General features: G+C 35.7%; 2 protein-coding genes across 3 annotated transcripts; one reads left to right on the top strand and one right to left on the bottom strand.

Annotated features, from left to right (window-relative positions):
- Nucleotides 1–339: 339 nt before the first annotated feature.
- On the bottom strand, nucleotides 340–2069 carry LOC140860149 (probable galacturonosyltransferase-like 4). 2 transcript variants are annotated; one of them, XM_073262982.1, is made up of 2 exons: nucleotides 737–2068; nucleotides 340–644 (listed from the first exon to the last, which is right to left on the bottom strand). In XM_073262982.1, exon 1 carries the CDS (start codon nucleotides 1903–1905, stop codon nucleotides 823–825), a length of 1083 nt encoding a protein of 360 aa, XP_073119083.1. In that variant the 5' UTR covers nucleotides 1906–2068; the 3' UTR covers nucleotides 340–644; nucleotides 737–822. The 2 variants fall into 2 exon arrangements, with proteins under 2 accessions (XP_073119083.1, XP_073119084.1); XM_073262983.1 differs by lacking the exon at nucleotides 340–644 and having other exon boundaries at nucleotides 859–1046; nucleotides 1129–2069.
- A 7656-nt stretch (nucleotides 2070–9725) lies between these two features.
- Nucleotides 9726–10343, top strand: LOC140860429 (uncharacterized). The gene has a single exon (XM_073263445.1). It carries the CDS (start codon nucleotides 9726–9728, stop codon nucleotides 10341–10343), a length of 618 nt encoding a protein of 205 aa, XP_073119546.1.
- The last annotated feature ends 12470 nt before the right edge of the window (nucleotides 10344–22813 follow it).

The following is a 22813-nucleotide window of genomic DNA, read 5'->3' as shown; positions in this document are numbered from 1 at the left end:
ATGAAGTGAGTTTTCTTCTTTCTTAAACGATTATTGTGAATCAATTAGTGACTCAGTTTAATTGGCTTCATGCATGCTATTTCTTTTTTGTCTTCTATTCCTTGTTTAATTTGTTGTGAGCTGAAATTGGCATAAGCGATCTTTGAAATTTTTATAATTTTAACATGTAGAGATGAACAGGGGAATATTAATAGTTCGAAGTTTTACTGATATATTTAATTTGAGACGTAAGAATCTGCATGCTTCGTGTTTAAAGTTTGAATTTGTGGTTAAACGTTTTTCTTTTGATAAAATATAATTTGAAGGGGCGACTTCATTAAACAAAGACGTTCCTAAAATTCACAGCAATACACACAATTACAGAGATTCTAATGAACAAAAGAAATTAGTGTCCTAAAAAAAGAAGAAGAAGAAGAAGAAATAAAAAGCTATGCTAATCCTGAACTTTATAATGCAAAAATGGAGAAAAACTATATAATCGCCTCCATTCCCAATTGCTTGGACCATTTTACACTCTCTAATAAATTCATCCATTCCTTTTACCGAAAAAATCTACATGACTTTGTGTCACAGTACTCTATCTTGTACATACAAAGATCCTTTTGAAAACTGCTCCAAATTCTATGTTCTCATCTCACATGATTCTGTGCATATTACGTAAGTATGTGTTAAATTTCTTATTATAACCGTATTACATGACATTGATATACACCATGCATGTGAATGAAAAATATACCGAATTCGACGACATGATCATCAGAATCTGGATCGTCCGTCCGTCCATGTGGTTCCTTGACGATCAAGTGGACAGAGCATGATCAGTCAGTCTTCTAACGCGACGCGAGAGGAACGGTAGAGATCGTAGGGCGCCCACAGGTAATCGACGGTGCATGTCCTCCTAGAGTCCAATCTCAACCATGGTTTACCTTTACCACTCCAATGTAGGAGGCTGATGGGGCCAGGGTGAAGTCCTCTACATTTCCCTTCTAAATTGTCTCCCCCTAAACCGTGCTGATTCCACCTATGATCCACTGGCTTAATATTACCTGCAAAAATGAGTAAAATAGGAGGCAATGATCCTAAATGATATATTCTTTTTTGCTTTTGTACTGCCATCCACTCCTCTACCTTCTGGGTGTATCCTCCTTTCCTCCATTGATCGACATCCACCACCATCACACCGGTGTTGAAATAGCACGGATGTCGTCCCTCAAACGTCCTAGACAACTTCACGTCCGACCAGAATGCGTCGGTGAAATAGTTTGTGAAGTTTGCATGGCAATACTCTGGTGCTGCCAACACCTTGTCACCTAAATCCACACCCCATAGTTTTGCTATATCATCCACCACTATGATGTCTGAGTCTAAATATATCACACGTTTCACGTCTATAGGGAGGATGTCGGACATGTATATTCGCGCGTAGTTGAGGGGCTGGTCCAGGGCTTGCCTTATGGATTTAGAGATCTTCCCACGAACCCTGTTGGAATCGAAGTGGTACATCTTGAAGGTGAGGTAAGGGAAGGTGGACTTGATCAAGGAGTATATTTCCGGCTCGAGATGGGCGGATAGGAAGTGGAAGGAGACGTTCTCCGGGCAGGTGGAATGCTGCAAGATGGATAACACCGCTGCAATCGTCCCTCTGATGTAATTTGAATCGAGAGGCATGACAATGTGGATGATATTGATCATGCCATCTTTATTATGCCTGCTGCTGCATGTGTTGCCATTGCGAAAGGCCGGTGCTTCCCGGAAGGCGGGAACGGTGGTGGCGGAGGAAGGGGTTGGTTTTTGGACAATGTGGAGGCGGATGGCCGCGGTGGTGTTGGTGGTCGGGTGGAGGAGGAGGAGAGACAGGAGGCCGAGGAGGAGGAAATGAGATGAATGGGAGCTCCAATTGGCCATCCTGTCTGAAATTACAACTTTGTTTGTTTGTTTTTTCTGGTTTTGTAATGTGGTTAGGGGCTTTATATTTCTATGTTTTAGTAACCATTAGAAGTTGGTAGTTGAGTTTTGTGAATATATGAGAGAGAGAGAGAGAGAGAGGTGTGTTCGAAATTTTTGGAGGCAAAGAAGGAATATCGGATTCTTGTTTGACTGTGGAAGACTTTGGTTAAATTTGGTGGAATGGGAAAAATAGGAAGTATATTTAATTATTGGGTTTAATTTAATTTAATAATTAAAGGGGTTGAAAACTTTTTTGGACCGTCCATCTATATATGTCCATAGAGAAAGAGAAACGGGAAAAAGATCACTCTCTAATTTATCTAGCAAGTGAAATATTTTTAGCCTCAAATGTGCAAATTTGGTACCTTCTTTAAACATGAGTATTCCTATTTCGGTGTAATAGTAGTGATTCCGTACAAAATTTTTTAGGATTTTTGTACTGATTTTGGGCAAATATTTTTGACAAGTTTGAGTACTTGTTCTTTCAATATCAGTCAATCAATTTTTATTGGTAAATATACATATACTAATAAAAAAAGCACGTGTGATGATACACGTGGAGAGATTAATTATTTATATAATTTGAAATAATTTTTTTTTTCCTTGTTCAATTTGTTATATGAAGCTAATATTATGAGAATGAAGAAGAATTAAAATTGGATGAATATTACCGACAAGTTCAAATCACAACAATTATTACCTAGAAATTACAACGAATGTTAAAATCCGCGCATTATATACAATTTTTCCCAGAATTGTCTTTGATATTCCCTTACTGCAATTACTACATGCTTCATACCATGAGCTCGCTCTATTTTTCACTTGGTGTACCCTTGCTTTGAAGTGATAGTACTTACTCTACATATTTTTTAAATTGGCGATGACATTATTTTTTGCAATCAATGAAACATACATTGAAACATCATATGATGTACTGACCTTTTTCAAAGTATCTCTTTTATTCAGCAACTGTGCCAATGTCACTTCTTCGGAGTTCTTAATTCTCTTTGTCTTCCGCATCTCTTCTAAACTTTGATCATTAACATTAGCATGCAGCCTGCCAATGAAATCAAAAGCTCAGACATCATAATCGAAACACTAATTGAGTGAATTCTGATTTCAAAATTTTTTAACAAACATTTTTTACACGGATTTATAAGCATACCATGAGTTAATTATTTGTGTCTCATTGCAAAATGAATGCAGAAACATTCCACTCGTTGTTGTAGCCGTGAGTTGGACCTCTATTGGAAAGAAAATAATAATGCATGATGTATTGTATAAAAGTTAGAGTTCAAATTATAATCCTTTTATAGTTTATGTTCTAATTTACCTACAAGATATTTCGTTTTGACATTCGAGAAAGCAACCATGGGGTGGGTCAACTTTGTTTCATGCAAGTGTTCTCCTTCATTTAAGGCAAGATTGTCCCATATGGTTATGCTCATAGTATCGAGTCAAAAATAAAGATTTGCGTCTAAGATGAAAGTAACAAATCACAAATGTAATTTTTTTTATTATTCACTTAAAATTATTAATCAGTATCACTTCTCTTCTAAATCCACTTCTTCCGCTTTTTTTATCTACCCATCGAATTACCTGCTTCACTTTGTAAGTTCTATGATTATTTGTTTTTAATTCCTTGATTATTGATTCATTGTCTCAACGTTCACTCAAATTATTCTTTGAAAATCATTAATATTTTGAACGAAATCATTAATATTTTTGAATAAATTTCAATTAGGGCATGAGAGTTCTGATTCACCACCCTTTCTTTACCAAATTTGATTGGTCGGTGCATTTAGTACCTGATTGTGTGATTATGATGGCCTAACGTTAAAAAAATTAATTGAAATTATTATTAAATAATTAATATTATTAATAAATTCAGTGCACCAACGTTTCTCTTTGGAGCCATATATAAACCTCTGTTATGTGACATGCTAATCAACTTACAACCAATATTCTCTCATTTTTTTATCGATACCAAGGAATTCCAATTGCTAACTTTGATGTTACTCCGATCAGCTTGCTGAACAAAAACCAGAGGGACGTGACTATAAAAGTTCTCATTGTTCGACAAGGTGGCCAGGGATCCAAAAATTTCGATGCAAAAACAATTAGAAATCTGATATTCGTCGATAAATAGGTAATTCATATTCTTTTTGCGATTGTTTAATTTGTTTTCCATCGTGATATCATCAAATTAAGAGTACTTTTGTTCTATCGATTAATACTAATTTCTTGACATTGTGTTTTTAGGGAACCAAAATACATGGAATTATTTTCGCAAGTGCCATAGAAAAATTTCAAGATGTACTGAAGATGAACCAAAGCTATTTCATTTCAAATCCATCAATTGAGGAAACCAACCCAAACTATCCAAACGTCAATCAAGAATTTGAATTGGTTTTGCATAAAGATACAATTGTCACGAAAACAGAAACATCCTTGGAAAGTTACAATATGAGGCCCAATTTCAAGGAATTTACTGTCTTGAAAAAAGATTTAATTCCTAGAAATCTTTGGAAAGTTACAATGTGAGGTCCAAAAATTGATATCGTTAAAATTCCTTGAAATCTTTTTTCAAGACAATTAATTCCTTAAAATTGGACACCACATTATAACTTTCCAATGATGTTTATGTTTTCGTGACAATTGTATCTTTATGCAAAACCAATTCAAATTCTTGATTGACGTTTGGATAGTTTGGGTTGTCCTCCGCAATTGATGGATTTGAAATGAAATAGCTTTGGTTCATCTTCGGTACATCTTGAAATTTTTTTATGGCACTTGCGAAAATACTCCCATGTAATTTTGTTTCCTTAAAACACAATGTCAAGAAAGTAGTATTAATCGATAGAACAAAAGTACTCTTAATTTGATGATATCACGATGAAAAACAAATTAAAAAATCGCAAAAAGAATACGAATTAACTGTTCATCGACGAATATCATCTTTCTAATTATTTTTGCATCGGAATTTTTGGATCCCTGGCCACCTTGTCGAACAATGAGGACTTTTATAGTCACGTCCCTCTAGTTTTTGTTCAGCAAGCTGATCGGACTAACATCAAAGTTAGCCATTGAAATTCTTTGGTATCCATAAAGAATGAGAGGATACTGGTTGTAAGTTGATCAACATGTCACGTAACATTGATTTATATATGACTCCAAAGAGAAACGTTGGTGCACTGAATTTATTAATAATATTAATTATTTAATAATGATTTCAATTCATTTTTTTTAATGTTAGACCATCATAATCACACAGTCAGGTACTAAATGCAGCGACCAATCAAAATTTGGTGAAGAAAGGGTGGTGAATCAGAAACCTCATGCCCTAATTGAAATTTATTCAAAAATATTAATGATTATTAATGATTTTGTACAAAAAATTTTAAAATTTTTAATGATTATTAATGATTTTCAAAGAATAATTTGAATGAATGTTGAGAAAATGAATCAATAATCAAAGAATTAAAAAGCAAATAATCATAGAACTTACAGCAGCCAAAGATCAATCAGCTTACGAGAATTCCCTCTTTGCCTCTTGAAACCCTTACAATAGGTTAGAAGTCTTTTAAAGGCGTAGGGCAGCGGAAACGGAGTTCACATTTACGCCATAAATAGAGAATATTATTTTCGATGACATAAGGACAAAATAAAGAAGGAATCGAAGGATTTTCATTATCAACCCAACCCAATAACGAAGACCCAATAAAAATAATGACATTCAATGGAAGAAACCAAAATATTAACCAAATAAAGAAGAGACAATAAAATAAACCCCAATAAGACTCGATAAAAGCAACTAAAATCCCGTGAAAAAGATAAAAAAAATAAAATCAACTAAAAATATTAACCAAATAAGAAGAACCAATAAAACAAACCCCAATAAAGAAGATCCAATAAAAATGAGAGAGAGATGAACTAATACTATGCTTTCTAAAATGCCCTTATAATTTTGATGCAGTTTTCAAAAATATCCATCGTATTTAATACTTCAATGAACAAAATATGAGCAATTATGACAAAACACAATGAAAAAACTTTACCATTCATCATTTTATTAATTATTAGTATTAATAATATTAATATTAATATTAATTGATAGGTTACACATAAAAATTCAATTGGGCCTGAGCCCAATCATGAAGGTCCACTCTAAATATTTTTTAGGTCCAAACTTATTTAAATATTATATATATTTAATTCAAGCAGACCCTGAATTCTACAAAGACCCATAAGAGGCTCAAGCCCGTGAAACTATCCGAATATCTATAAATAGCTCAAGTCACCTCATTATTAAGGTACACACTTTCTTAAGCACTATATCGCTCTACTCTCGATTATTATTCCTTGAGTAATCGCTGACTTGAGCGTCGGAGCGCCTTCGCCGGAAACCCTCCCGGCTCCTCTGTCTTTGTTTTGTGACGTAGGAACAACCCACTGAAGATCTCCCAAGGGAACGTACAAGGACTTATTCATACTCCGGACTTTGCGGAAGCAACGTGTCGAGTACAAGTGATTTTTGGCTACATCAGCTTGACACCGTCTGTGGGAACTTGTTCTTTACGTTATTGAGAACACATATTACTTCAAAAATGTCTCAAGGAAATATTAACAATGGAAATGCACCGCCGAGTATTACTCTCACCCGTGAAGACTTGACTGCGCTAATGGAAAACACAGCAGCACTCGCAGCAAAAGATGCAGTTGCTCAGTACCTAGAAACCCGCAAGCGCAAAAGCAGCAAGAAAAAGGCTCAGACTGAAGGCTCGTCATCTATTGACCCTAATAACGGAGACCCAAATAAAGATAAGTCTAAAGTGAATGATAAAGATCAAGGGGGGACCAAGAAAAATACTACTCAGAAAGACGGTGAAGCAAGTGTTCACACAGTTCATGACATTTCTGGCGAAAACAAGATCACTAATCCAGCTCGGAAGGATGGATCCCGCACACATGTAACTGGAGAGAATATGTCCGCAATTTTGCCGTCACGTCGAAGCCCCATCACTGATGACATATTATCTGAAGCATTACCAAAGGGAGTCAAAATCCCCAGCTTACCTGAGTTCGATGGAACGAGTGACCCCCAAGACCATATTGACAAATTCTACGCGAAAGCGGATTTGTATGATATCACAGATGCTGCATACTGTAAAATTTTCCGAACAACATTATCAGGAAGAACACTCACATGGTTCAATAAGTTACCCTCTGGATCTATTGCCAATTTGGAGCAACTTACTGACTGCTTCATCGAGCAATTCTCAATTAACAAAAAATACCCAAAAACAGCAGCATATTTGTTCACAGTCATTCAAAAAGAAGGAGAATGTTTGAGGGAGTATGTTCGGCGATTTACTCATGCGGTGCACGAAGTCTTACACGTGAACCATGATTTGTTATCTGGAATAATGCAACAAAACTTGCGCCATCGGAAGTTCAAAGAATCAATAGCGGGAAGGCCGCCCAGAAACTTAGAGGAATTATTGGAAAGAGCTGAGAAATACATACGGGTTGAAGAATCTGTAGAGCCACACTACTTGAATAAAAGAAAGAGAAAATAAGATAAATCAGATATTAGAAAGAGAGACGAGAAGCGAACAGCACAGAGCCCCCGCCTCCAAAATACATCCCTCAATGCACGTCTGACCGATATACTGGTAGTGGCTGAAAAACAAGGGTTGTTGCGTCCCCGTCGCCCAATGCAAAATAACCCAAAGCGCCAGCGTTCGGACAAGTACTGCCATTTTCATAAAGATAAAGGTCATACTACAGAAGATTGCTTCAGTTTGCGAGCAGAAATTGAAAAACTCATAAAACGCGAGTATTTGGGAATTTTGTGGACAAGTCCCGCGGTGAGAAGCGAAATGACAGGCGTCGGGACGAACAACCAAAACGTGACTATCAAAAGCGACATGATGAAACTGGGAAACAACATGAACGAGCTGATGAAAATTTGCCCTCGGGAGGGGTAATCGCCGTAATCACTGGGGGGCCTGCTTGTGGCGACTCGAACAATGCAAGAAAAGCTCTTCTGCGGGCAAAGGAACCAACAATTTATCTAGCCCCACATCCTTGTTGATATATGAAATTGGAACCATCCAAGAGGGATTATCATTCAGTGACAAAGATCTGGAGAACCCTCGGGGCACCCATAATGATGCTTTAATTATCTCAGCCACAATCTCCAATTTTTGGGTAAAGAAAATTCTAGTGGATTCAGGAAGTTCAGCCGACATAATTTTTCATGATGCATTCGTGAAGTTGGGTATTAGTAATGCACAGTTAGCTCCAGTCAACACTCCACTAGTTGGATTTTCTGGAGAAATAGTTGAAGCTTTGGGAGAAGTAACGCTTCCTCTTTTCTTGGGTTCTTACCCCAAAAGGTCTACTAAGATGGTGAAATTCCTTGTAGTAAAAGCTTCATCTACATACAATGTGATATTGGGACGACCAAGTCTCAATATATTCCAAGCCATCGGATCGACATATCATATGAAGCTGAAGTTTCCGACTCCAGGAGGAGTAGGAGAAGCCATTGGTGACCATCGTCTAGCCAGAGAGTGTCATGCGGTGACACTACGGGGTTCATCAGGAAATCGTAAAAGACAAGTTTCTAGTGAGGAAAGAGCACCGAAACCTGGTAAAATTTTACGTGAAAACGGAATACACTTGGTGGATGAGGAAGCCGAGAGCAAAGAAAGAATAACAGCAACCGAAAATCTAAAGCATATAGAAATCGTACCGAGTAATCCCAAGAAGTCACTGAAAATCGGGACCGAATTACCTCCTGAATTGGAAGAGAAGTTGAAAAATTTTCTTGGTCACAATTTCGACGTGTTTGCTTGGGGTGATGAGCAGGATGCGAGCTGCTCACTTTTCTTGATGCATATCAAGGATACAATCAGATCGGCCTAGCGCCAGAAGACCAGGAAAAAGCAAGTTTCATCACTGATCGAGGAATTTATTGTTATGATGTATTGCCGTTTGGGTTGAAAAATGCTGGAGCTACCTATCAACGTCTGGTAAATACCATGTTCGAACACTTGATCGGGCGTAACATGGAAGTTTATATAGATGACATGCTCGTCAAAAGTATTCAAGCATCTAATCACTTGGAACATCTTGAGGAATGCTTCAGTATACTCAGAAAATACAGGATGAAACTTAATCCGGATAAATGCACTTTTGGTGTACGAGGAGGCAAATTTCTCGATTATATGGTGTCAGAACGAGGAATAGAGGCCAACCCTGAAAAAATCAAAGCAATTTTAAACATGAATCCTCCGAAGAGTGTAAAAGGCATCCAAGAGTTGACAGGATGTTTGGCCGCCCTCAGCCGATTTATCTCAAGATCTGCAGACAAGGGTTTACCATTTTTCAAAATGTTGAGGAGTGAGAAAAGTTTTCAATGGACAGAAGAGTGTCAGCAAGCATTTGACGAGTTGAAAGTGCATCTGACCTCTTAGCCATTGTTGCTAAAACCAAACGAAGGTGACACCCTGTTGATTTATCTGGAAATATCTGCGGAGGCGGTAAGTGCAGTATTGGTCTCTGAAGTAGGACGTGAGCACAAACCAGTTTATTATATCAGTCGAACTTTACACGGAGCAGAATTAAGATATACAAAGATCGAGAAACTGGCACTGGCTTTGGTAACTGCAGCGAGAAAACTATGTCCTTACTTTCAATCTCATCCAATAATTGTACTCACCAATCATCCTCTCAAACAAATTATCTCGAGTCCTGAAGCATCAGGAAGAATGGTTAAGTGGGCTGTTGAACTGAGCCAATATGGAATTGAATATCGCCCGCGTCCAGCGATTAAAGCACAAATTATGGCTGATTTTCTAGTAGAGATGACAGTAACTCAAGAAGAAAGCTCCACCCAGACATGGATGGTTTATGTAGACGGATCATCAACCTCTACAGGAAGCAGTGAAGGTATAGTTGTGAAGAGCCCACAGGGAGATAAATTTCAATATGCCGTCAAATTTCTATTCCCTGCAACGAATAATGAGGCAGAATATGAAGCTTTCATCATGGGAATTAAATTGGCCATGTCGGTCGGAGAAAAAAAACTGACGATACACAGTGAATCCCAACTTATCGTCAGTCAGGTTAATGGAAATTATGAAGCGAAGGAAGATAAAATGCTTGAATACCTCACTGAAGTGAATGAGCTTCTCTCGCGTTTAGACAACTATGATATAAAGCAGATGCCTAGAGGGAAAAATGAGTCAGCAGACTGCCTTGCCAAGTTAGCAAGCTCCTTGGCCAACATTGATAATAGGGAAATTACATTCCTAACTTATGGCAAGGAAAAAACTGATGGAAGTGATGTTATAATCTTTTGTGCTGACAGCGAAGAACCTAGTTAGAAAGATGAAATAATCGACTATTTGAAGCAGGAGAAACTACCTGCTAACCAAGTCGAAGCTCGAAAACTTAGAGTGAGAGCTGCTCGGTTCACGATCATTGGCGAAGAACTGTACAAAAGAGGTATCTCTTCACCTTACCTAAAGTGTCTAACGCCAGCTAAGGGAAACTATGTGCTCTGTGAAATTCATGAAGGAATATAAGGAAATCACTTAGCTGGCAGAGCTCTCGCGGGGAAAGCATTGCGCCAAGGGTAATTTTGGCCAACGATGAAGCAAGACGCTATTGAGTTAGCGAAACATTGTCACGCATGTCAAGAGCATGCTAACTTCCATCACCAGCCGGCTACAATCTTATAGCCCCTGGAAAGTCCTCTACCTTTTGCTCAATGGGGAATGGATTTGGTAGGTCCTTTTCCTCCTGCTACCGGACAAAGAAAATTTTTGATAGTTGCTGTGGATTATTTCACCAAATGGGTCAAAGCTGAACCATTGGCCAAAATATCCGAGAGAGATGTAATCAATTTCTTATGGAAGAATATAGTATGCAGATTTGGCATTCCTCAAACCTTGGTTTCAGACAATGGAACTCAATTCTCTGGAGCGAAGATAAAAGACTGGTGCAAAGGACTCTTTATCAAGCAGTTCTTCACTTCTGTAGGGAATCCTCAAGCAAATGGGCAAACCGAGGTCACCAACCGGACCATTCTACAGCACCTCAAAACACGCCTAGGCAATGCCAAAGGAAAATGGGTGGATGAGTTGCCAAGTGTTCTATGGGCATATCGAACCACTTCACGCTCTTCAACTGGAGAATCTCCTTTCAACTTGGCCTACGGAGCAGAAGTTGTGGCTCCTGCCGAAATTGGAGAGCAATCATGGCGAGTGAAACAGTACTCTTCATCTGGGAATGACCAAGCCCTCCGAATTTCATTGGACTTGGTGGATGAACTGAGAGATGAAGCTTCGACACGAGCCGAGAGATATCGAGCTTGTATGACTAAAGCATACAATGACAGAGTCAACCCAAGATCTTTCCAAGTAGGAGACTTGGTCTTGAGAAAATCCAACATCTTGAAGTCTGTGGGTAAATTAGACCCAAAATGGGAAGGCCCGTACAAAGTAATTGAGATTGTGAAGATGGGAACATATCGCCTCCAACATTCAGATGGAAGAATACTTCCCAGACCTTGGAACGTGGCCAACCTGAAGAAGTTTTATGCATAAACTGCAACTCTCGCCAATAATAGGCTAAATCTACCTTTTTTGTTACTAGCATATTTTCTTTATGTTTTGATACTACAATTTTGTTATGTAGTTTTCAACTAATATGATTATTTTGTTATACAAGCAGATCACTTTGTCGAAAGATTATCATATCTCCTCTCCTATAATAACGCTTACTTACGATGTAAACGTCATAGACCCTAGCAATCATAAAAAAAAAATTTCCAACAATAAGAGGCTTGGCCAGCCCCATGGGACATTTGAAATTATGACGCTGTAAGAGGTCAAGACGAAATAATAATATTACAAGTCCCGGGATACCTCACCACGTACTAAGTGGGTTTAGGACTTCCCCATGAGACAAAATCTTGGGAGACTGATCCCCTCCCAAGTACTCCAATATTAAAGTGATAGTATTTTATTCATCAAACAAGTATGCAATAGCAAATTCAAAATGCAAAAGAGATATGATAATCGACAAAATTGAATATATATATATATATATATATATATATATATATAAAGGAATTATTGTTTTTCCTTTGCTCCTCCACCAACTACTTACTTAATCAAAAAGAACAGACAAAGTCTATGACTTTGACTTTGTTACAAAAAAAATTTTGCCCAAAAGTGGCAAGAAATAATAAAGCTAAACTGCTCCACAGCTCCACGGCTCCAAATAGTAGAATCCATGTAGCTTCGACACACACCGTCATTATTGATTGTATAAGCTAAAAATTCGAACGCAAAGCTTCGATCATCTCCTCATCACCCAGTCCTCCCAATAAATTCCCTAAGGGAGGATCCGAGTCATCCTCAAATCTTGCAGTTCTAGGCTCCTGAATTTTAGGGTGAATCATCATAATAATTTCCTCCGAAACTAGTTTAGTATCCCGTATTTCTTGCCGACAATCCACGACAACTTCATCATGAATAACAATCGCCCGCTGAATCACTTCATCTCTAAAAGCTGTGGATTCTCGATAGCCTTCAATTGCTTTTTCTCAGGTGCTTCGCAAGAGATTCTTGCCTATTGACGAACTGAGAAAAATCTCACCGGTCTCCGATTCACGGGAATATTTCCCTCTAAGTTCCTCCATCTCCTTGCACACTGCATCGTACTTTTTGGATTTTTCTTCAAGCTCCTTTTGCGACTTGAGAAAATCATCTTGAGCCTTAGTGTTTTCCTCGCCAAGTCTTTTGCACTCACCCCATAAGGACGTCAGCTCGTCATCAAATTTTTTCTCGGAATTTCGAGACCTCTCTTCTCAAAATTGAAAAGTGTGAGCAAGCGATAAAATCTGTAAATACCCATAGATAAAAAAAATTATTTATTATGACAAAATCATAATAAATAACAAGCAAGTAATAATATACCTGAAAGGAGGACGAAGCAAAAGACCGAGTCAACACTTCGGTAGGTTGTGGTAGTAGATGCAACCTATCATGATCTCCAATCAGGTCCGCTCCCGTTATCCAACCAATTTTTGAATCTTTCAAATCCCAAAAAGATCCAGCATTATTTTCATGGTTCACCCCTTCCACAAATAAGTGACGACCCTCGAGAGCTTCCAGATCAATTACTCGTTCGTCGTCACGTTTTTTCTTTGGGTCTCTTGAATTTTCAACATTTTTACTGCGTGCATCAATGTCAGGTGCAGGTGCAACATCTTTTCTTTTGCCACCAGTTTTTCTATCATGCACATCGGATCTTTTGGATAGTGGGCCAGAACGATGAGCATGATTTGATGGCCCGGGAGATTTTCTCCTTCGAGGAAGCTCTTGAGAACAAACGATAGCTCGCTCCTTTGTTGAGTCTTTTCTTAGTTGTTTCGACGTTTCCCTCTCATTTTTCTCTATGCATGCCCGGACTTCCGCCAAACTTATTTTTCCCCCTATAAAAAAATAACAAGGAGGATAATACATAAATAAATACAAGAAGTTCATAAATTACACCGAGCAAGGTACAATAGATTAAAAATTAAATACAATAGCATGCAAGAGAATGAAAAAGCAAATACCGGCAGGAAGCAAAGTTTGTGGATCAACCAACTGCTTGAAAAGACCTAAGGAGCGACATTCGAGTTGCAACTCACGATGTGTTTTGCTAAAAATAATTTTCCTATGGCCCGGACTCCATACTATGGGAACCCCCCAACCATAATCCCAGACGTAAACAAACTTTTTTCTCCAATCGCTTTTCGGAGATGGACAACGAGATAAAAACTTACAATCTCCTCGAAGTAGAAAATAAATATAGGAACCCGACATGGAACGACGCACCGAGAAGAGCGCATAAAATAATTCTATAGTCGGGGACATTCTAATTTCGCTCACTCTACATAGAAAACACGTAAAGAGGAGAATCGCACTTGGTGTTAATTGACTTAAACTCACCCCAAGACTATCTACAATTTCTATCAAAAGGGCAGGAGGCGAAAGCGAAAAACCAAAATTAAAGTACTCCAGATATACGGTAAAATAACCCGGAGGCGGTTCATGACATGTATCTCCAATTTTGGGAATTTAAAAAATATGTTTAGCGGATAAGTCAAATTTTTGGCATGGAGTTAGAATATCAAACTCGTCCAAAATACGCTCTCTCACTCCTCCTGAAGACTCTTGGGAATTCCTATTATCGCAATAATTCAAACAACTCATAGGGGATAAGCACTCAATTTCACTATTATTTCCGGACTCCGCTGGCGAGGAGGGATAAGTATCTCGGTTCGCAACCAATACCGACAGTACCTTACCCCGCAAATGACACCCTGCAATGATTTTTTTTTTAAAACATAATAAACATATAAAAAACAAATTTTACCAAAAAGTAATAACACATAAATTAATTAAAAATAATAAAGCAAATAGTAGCATCAAATACATGGTAATTGATTATATATGTTTATTAATATGATCGTGTATATATCTGTATATATGCGTCTGTCCCTGTTGCCCGGGGTTATCATCGTCAACTTCATCCACAACCGCCGACCACTTTCTCCGACCAGCCTTCATCGACCGACCTCTGCGCACCCACCACCATCTCCAACAGCCACCCTAGCCCCGTCGAGTCCAGATTTGGACAGCTTATACGCTAATCCATGGCTGGAACGTCGACGGAGTTCTTCACCGAAATATCACCCGCCACCGCGCCCTCGCAAGTTCCCTTCCTTTCGAGTCCAGATTTGGGCATATCCACGATCAGTGGATGAGATCCCATGGCTGGGACTCGACTCCTCGGCATTACCACGCCTTCGCCGATTTGGGTCCTTCTACAATCACATCCAGATTTGGGCACGTTCGCGTCGCCGGAATGCAACTCCATGGCTGGATTGTGCAGAACCCCGCGTTCTTCGCCGTACCTTGCCGCTTCCTCGTCGAACGCCGCTGCTGGTTCGGCCATGGATGGGGGAGCCGAGGACAACCCATGGACTGGGAGGAAGGATAAAAACGCATATACACCCCATATACACTTACATACGACATATAGTATAGATACATAGACGGTCACGCGAGGGGAAGAGAATAAAACAACGTGAGAGAGAAGAAATAATTCTTCAATATATCAATTCTTAAATCGTGTGATAGTAATTGCTACCTGCCATATTGATTGCATTTTCCCTTTGATTATTTTTAATGGACCGTGATGGAACGAGTTCTGCAAATACAAATAAATTTTTTTTTTTGGGTTAGCACGTTGTGGTAAACATACTTTGGTGTTGAATTTATAATAGCTGTAGCTGATAGAGTTATACTGGGTTTCTACAGCTAATATTCTGGCAGGACTTTAATAATACGATTGTTATTCTACCAGGATGTTAATTCCATGGCATCACAGTCCTACTACGGTTACTACATCACGATATCTCTATATCTGAAGTCGATCCCCGTAATTTTTGCGACCTGACCGGGCAGATCGATCCCCGTAATTTTCGCAGTGGCAAACAATATTTGTTCTCGGCAACTAAATTTCTGGCAATACTCCGGTAAAAATTCTACTCTCGGACCTCTCCACACACGCGATGCCCGAGAGTGGGGGGCCTATGATAGGTTACACCTAAAAATTCAACTGGGCCTGAGCCCAATCATGAAGGTCCACTCTAAATATTTTTTAGGCCCAAGCTTATTTAAATATTATATATATTTAATTCAAGCAGACCCTCAAGCCCGTGAAACTCTCCGAATATCTATAAATAGCTCAAGTCACCTCATTATTAAGGTACACACTTTCTTAAGCACTATATCGCTCTACTCTCGATTATTATTCCTTGAGTAATCGCTGATTTGAGCGTCGGAGCGCCTTCGCTGGGAACCCTAACGGCTCCTCTGACTTTGTTTTGTGATGTATGAACAACTCACTGAAGATCTCCCAAGGAAACGTACAAGGACTTATTCATACTCCGGACTTTGCGGAAGCAACGTGTCGAGTATAAGTGATTTTTGGCTACATCATTAATAATTAATAATAATAATAATAGATATAATAGATATAGGAAATTTAAAAGTTGCTCAATTGAAGAATATAATATAATATATAATTCCAAGAGGGAATATATGCCATTGATTTATTTTGTGAATGTGTTATATTGGACTTTGTCTAAAAAAATTATGTTACCAACAGAAAGGCATTTGTTTGCTGAAAAAGATTGCCCTAAACATAATTTTTATGGGCCTTTTCCGTTTTCCTCTTTATGGGCCATGTCCACAATCTTCTGGCCTCACAAACAGCCCAAACTGGAAGAAGAAAAGTGAGAGTTTATGAAAGATTCTTGCTTAATGTATTTTTCATGTTAATTACAATTTTAATACTTTAGAGTTTCAAATAGAGCAATGATAGTGTTGGGTCCTTACTCATTAAAGTGTAATTAATTAAAATAATAGATTTCATTTACTAAATTGGTATAGCAAGTGTATACAATGCGTCATCAAGCTTATAATTGAAAGATTACAAAACTAATTGCATTTTAAATGTAATCATTGCTCCCATTTGTAATTCATTCATGCACAATATTAATATATTTTAAGCCTAAAGACCTTAATCATGTTTTATATATAAAAAATTAATTAACCATCGGAATCCTAATCAAATATCTTAATTATATTGTAGCCAGTGTGTCCATTTATAGAATGGGGATGATGATTTTTGTTTCTGTTTTATATAATTTGTGGAGTTTAGTGCATTATTAATATATTGTTTGAAAGAGCTACATGCGTAAATGACTACTACGTTGGCCCACTGCAACTTTCGAAAATTCTATATTGGTCATTCAAGTTTACCCGAATTAAACATTCTTCTCGATACATTTGATCACACGTTGACAATGGGACGGGACGGGGTAGAGATGCTTCTCTTAAGTCCTAACCTTGTTCTTGAATACAAAATGCGTTTCCATCTCCGTCTTAATTTCCGTTTTTTTCTAATCGCGGATTCCTCATATTCATCCTCGCAGAGTTAATATCATCTTTCTTTCCATACCCGAATATATATATATATATATATATATATATATATATATATATATATATATATATATATATATACATATAAATATATCAACATCATCATTATAATCGAAGCGGGTTAGGTAATGTAGATAACATCCCCAATATTCTCTGGCCATATCTGCCCCGATATGCTTTGGGAATTTAAAAAAATCTCCATACCAAAACCTATACACAAAAAGCTTTCTATTTCGGTTTTGTTTTGTTTTTTTTTTTTTCCATAAAGAAGATTACTAGGGGTGAGAAAAAATACCAAATTTTCGGTATATCGAGGCTATCGTATCGAAAAAATACCAAATTTATCAATTTTTTTGGTATGGTACGGTAACGATATCGAATAATAAAAAATAATACTTTTAAAATAATAAAAAGTAATATTTTCACTTAAAGCAAAATATTTTATACAATATATATTTTAGATAAAAATAATATTTTTGATTAAATTTGCATATATTAAAAAAATATTTATTCATAACATAACTAATAAAAAATGATAATTTTGCAATGAAAAATAATTTATTAAATATAAAAAATAATACTTTTCATCTAGATCGGATCGTTTCAAACTATTGATCGTAAGACACCGTTAAATAAATCAAGATCGTTTGACAGTCACACTCTCACACTGATGATGATTATATAACAAGGAAAATGTATTATATATATATGATTACACACTCGGTTACATGTTTTTCAAGATGAATTTGTAATTTCAAAGATAATCGTATCGGTTACATGTTTTTCAAGATGAATTTGTAATTTCAAAGATAATCGTATGCACGTATAATCATATATATATATATATACATACATAAAACATAACTCTATAACAAATAAATTTATTCAAAATTTCAATCTAATATATATTTTACCATAAATATAAGGAGATTGCTATTTACAAAAAAAAAAGGGTTGATCCCGAAGGGGACCTCATCCCACATGAGTCAGAGGCCCATTGGCTCATGCGGGGGTTAAATCGAGGGATGTGCATGAGTAGGCAGAGACCTGAGGGAGGAAACAACATGGTCCAACCCCCAGAGCATACCCCCAAATATTTCAATGAGAAATATGCTCCACACGAGGATCGAATCCGCAATGCTGGAGAATTTTTTCCCACGTCACCTCAGGCCTTACCAACTCGTCTATGCCCCTGTGGGCAGGAGATTGTTATTTACACTTCACATCTTATTAACACACTCCAATTTTTATTTTACACTAAAAGTTGACAATTTTACTTTTTGTTTGGTTTTATTTTTAATAAATTCATTCATAATTTCAATTCCTAAAATAAGTTATTTAGTTACTCAAAAAAATATAGCTTAATTTGTTAATGTCATTCAATATATATATATATATATATATATATCTTTTATGGTGCCCAACACTATATGCCCACTTCATGCCCACCATGTACAATAGATGAGTTGACTTGCACATGGTGGGCATGAAGTGGGCATATAATGTTGGGCATCATAAAAGAACTCATATATATATATATATATATATATTTATATATATATATATATATATATATATATATATTATATATATATATAAATCAAGTATTAAAAACTAACTGTTATTTTTATATTGATCCTATTTTTTTCGATTTTTATAAACAATAATATTTCATTCTTATGATTTTAATTTTTTATTCGTCATATCTCCTTAAATTTTTATTGTAACTTAATTTTTAAAACTTAAATATAAATTTAATATATTTTTTATTTTATACCAAACTTTAATAAATTTTTGATTAAAATCAAAATTTTCACGTCCAATATTTTTTTTAACAAAAAATTATTAATATTCGTATATCATACTAAAATTTGAGATAAATATAAATAATATTAAATTTTAATATCAAAATAAAATATTTATTATTTAAGAAAATTTTCTATATTTGTAATTTTTATTTCTTTCAATCTCATGATTTATAATTAATTTTTTTATTTGTATTTTAAGTAATTCAAATGCTCATACTTGCTATTTTAATCATTAACTATTAAAATTTTAGTAGTTAACAACAAACTTATTATATTTGAGTTTTTTTAAGTTAAATCAAAATCTATTATATAAAGAATGATATTATAAGGATATATTTGTCTAATATTGCATTAATTAGTTAAGATGGAGTGTTATTAACACATTTTAAAATGTGAATAACACTTACCTAAATATAAAGATCAACATTATGGGAAAATAGGCCCCAAGAGAAGATCAGTGAATTTTTGAATAAATTAAAACTTCACGACATTGATTCTTATTGGACCACTTTTGGATACAAATGATAATGCGAGAAATGTCGATGGCTGGGGTTAATGGGCAAATAAAAAAATTGGGAATAAACTAAACTAAGGTGGTGACTTTTTAAAGAGTGCAAAGAGTTTGGAGCAGAGGGAACATGATGGCCTCCATGTTTACATATCCATGCCTTAGACTACTTTAATCTCATAAATCTCTTGGAATTTGGATCCCTCCTACTTCTCTTCTTATTATTTTTTAACTTAATATTAATAATCCAATAATGACACCATGTTTATGTCAGCACAATGTATGTGTGTGTCATTAATTAATGGTTGTATATTAATTTGTTTGGTAAATTCTTTGCTTTGAAGGAAACTTAGCTAGCTAGACTTGGCTCCGAATAGCTCTACGAACTCATGCGTGCATATGTATCTTGTATGTCGAACCGTGCATGATTTGGAGGAGAATTTTATATTAATCTGATGCTTGGAATGCTATCGTTCGTGCATGTTTATAATCGGATGAACGATCAGGCTCAAGTCCATATATCTTAATAGATCGTAATTGTCACGATTAAATATTGCATCGTTCTACATCATATATAAATACACTTGTGGTAGTAGTATGACCTATCTAGAAGTACAAACTTTGCCACACCAAGTACAAAAGATTGTAAAGACCAAACATGTATGTAAGTATATGCATATATATATATATATGTCGTCTAACTAAAACGAAACGATCATTGAAAAAAAAATGTGTATTAATATATATAAATCTGCAAAGCTGTATCTTTTGTGGGAATATAAAATGCATGATTTGAATATTAAAAGAAGAGAAAAAAAAAACCGAGGAGCAGAGAGGGATCAGGGAAGGAATGATTGTTTGCGTGGCGCAATCAATCAAGATTCTGGTAAAAAAATAAATATAAATAAAAATAAATAAAAAAAATAAAGGCACGGGAGAATTAATGATGCTGCAGCGTGTAAGGTTTTCATCCACTTCGAGAGATTTGCTTTGTGGCACCAAGGCTCGAGGATGAGTATTGTTCCACACACACACACATGACACACACATATATCTATATATATATATATATATATATATATATATATATATATATATATTACATGCTACAAGAAATTAAATAAAAGAAAACACATACACACACACCATGTGGGTGCGCGTTTTTAGCAGTGAAGATATCACAAACACAAGAAATTAGTCGCCTAACATATATATAATATATATATATATATATATATATATGTGTGTGTTAAATTATAGGAAAAACTATATTTTTAATTTTGTTGTTACTTTGTCGTCTAATCCTCGTGTTTTCAAATTTATGTTTTAGTCATGTAATTTATCTATATATTTATGCTAAAACATTAGCTTGAAATTTTGAATAAATTGATTTAATTTGTTATAGAGTTATGTTGATAGCCATGATATATATTGGATAGCGACAATACCATGCATGTTTTTGAATGGGAAATTGTGATATTTCAATTATGCATCCACATATATATATGTAGTGCGGAGAAACGTGAAAGAGTTGAAGATTGTGAAGTAGTAAACTTAAATTTTGAGTTAAATAATTGTTTTATATTAATATATATATATATATATATATATATATATATATATGAGCACTCGAAAGCCTCTTAACATGTCTTGTTTGCTACAAAATCTTCGACGGATATATGAATGCAAGCTTTGCAACTAAAAGAGCAATGATTAGCGAATGGGGTCTCTCCAAAATACATTAAATTATAAGGATTGGGGTTGTTTTTGTAGTGCAGCAATAAGTATATATGGAGCATAAGTGGATTGAATTGAATTGACTGCTGCCTATATAATGGACAAGATCACCAAATCCTATACGTGCCTATTAGCTATTGAATGATGTAAATAATCCAACTGTAGTTTGGTATTAATTAATATATCACAAGGATATTTTAATCGAATTTTAATAATAATTAATATTTCTCTATGTATATTTTTTCATAAATAAAAAATGAATATGGTAGATTTTTACCCTTATATATACCAACTATTATGAATATTACATTTACTTAGAAGGTGCGAAGGGGATGTTAGGGAAGAACCCACCATGGAGAAAAAGTGGCAATTAGTCATGTAAATAGCAGATTTTAAGAGCGTAAAAAAAAATGATTTCGGAGTCCCACGCATTTTTTGTCTTATAGTTTACACATTTTTCGTTTTTTTGTCTTTTTGCCGTTATGTTATAAAATCATGATACGTTCATCCTAAAAAACTTGCATATTGGGTGATGTGATCTTATGAGTTTATAAATCACTCTTTATTAGTTTAATATTTCAATGTGAGATATCATAAATATATATTAGGTTATAAATCCATGAGGTGTTATTCACAAATGGTTTGTCTATTGGGTGATGTGACCTCATGAGTTTATAATTATAAGTCACTCTTTATTAGTTAATTAATATTTTAATGTGAGATATCCTAACATGTCGAGTCAATTATTTACGAACTTTGCCTACTAATTTGTACTTATTTCGATTTTAATACTTTTTCATCAGAATGCATGCTGATATGAAATAAAAAATATATCGACATGCATGGTGACAGACGTTGCTAAACGTGTTTGATGTGATCATGTCAACATTCTGATGGATCGAAACGACTGAAATTGATCAAAAAAATCGTGTAAATTAATGGAGCACCGAGATCTTAAATTGACGAACAACGTGACCATAAACAAGACCTAAAATGTAATTTCCCCGTGATTCTATAGATTACTAATATTAAAGTGTTGTACGTTGTTAAGTAATATTAGTATAGTGGCTAAACTCGAAGCTAAGTATAAGAGTGGTGGGCAATCAATCACTCATGCTAATTGTTTGTGCGCATGGTACAGTGGCACTCATTTTTACATATACTTATGTTAGTGCTGAAAATGCACATATATAAGCAGAGATGGAATTGGCTTGGCCCCCTAGCTAGCTCGCTTATTTTAATTAATTCTCTCCTTTTCAACTGTGCATATATTTTGTGCGCATGCGAGCATGTATGGCGGCTAAAGTCACTTGTAACCCTCTCAAATCATGCATTTGTCCCCCCTTTGTGTTTCTTGGTGGGGACTATATGTTTGCCAAGATTTGTTCATTTTTTTTTAGAGTTTCTATGGCCTATGGGACTAGCTTGTCATGGAGGTAGGATACATTCTCGATGACTTGGATCTGATCCGATCGGATCGGAGTTACGTTACACCTAGGAAATCTTTTATTACCAACTCATTATATATATACTAAAATCAGATACTTTAATTTATTAACCACTACTATGTGTATCCGGTGGTTTTTTTTTTTTTTTTTTCTAAAAGAAAGAATGGAGTAAATAAAAAAAAGGGTCGACTTAAAATTAGAATTAATACTAAAAGGTAAGCTTGATTGGAATAAGCTTTAACCTCTCATATTAGGGGAACATTTTCTTTTCACCTTTTAATG

Source organism: Henckelia pumila, chromosome 4 (assembly GCF_033568475.1).
Source record: "Henckelia pumila isolate YLH828 chromosome 4, ASM3356847v2, whole genome shotgun sequence".
Classification (NCBI taxonomy): Eukaryota; Viridiplantae; Streptophyta; class Magnoliopsida; order Lamiales; family Gesneriaceae; genus Henckelia; species Henckelia pumila.
The sequence above is the reverse complement of the archived record's forward strand: the minus strand, read 5'-3'. Positions and strand labels throughout refer to the sequence as shown.

Bases quoted from the DNA above. Each gene is read 5' to 3' on its own strand.
- LOC140860149 (XM_073262982.1), bottom strand. From the start codon at position 1,905: ATGGCCAATTGGAGCTCCCATTCATCTCATTTCCTCCTCCTCGGCCTC.
- LOC140860429 (XM_073263445.1), top strand. From the start codon at position 9,726: ATGGTTAAGTGGGCTGTTGAACTGAGCCAATATGGAATTGAATATCGC.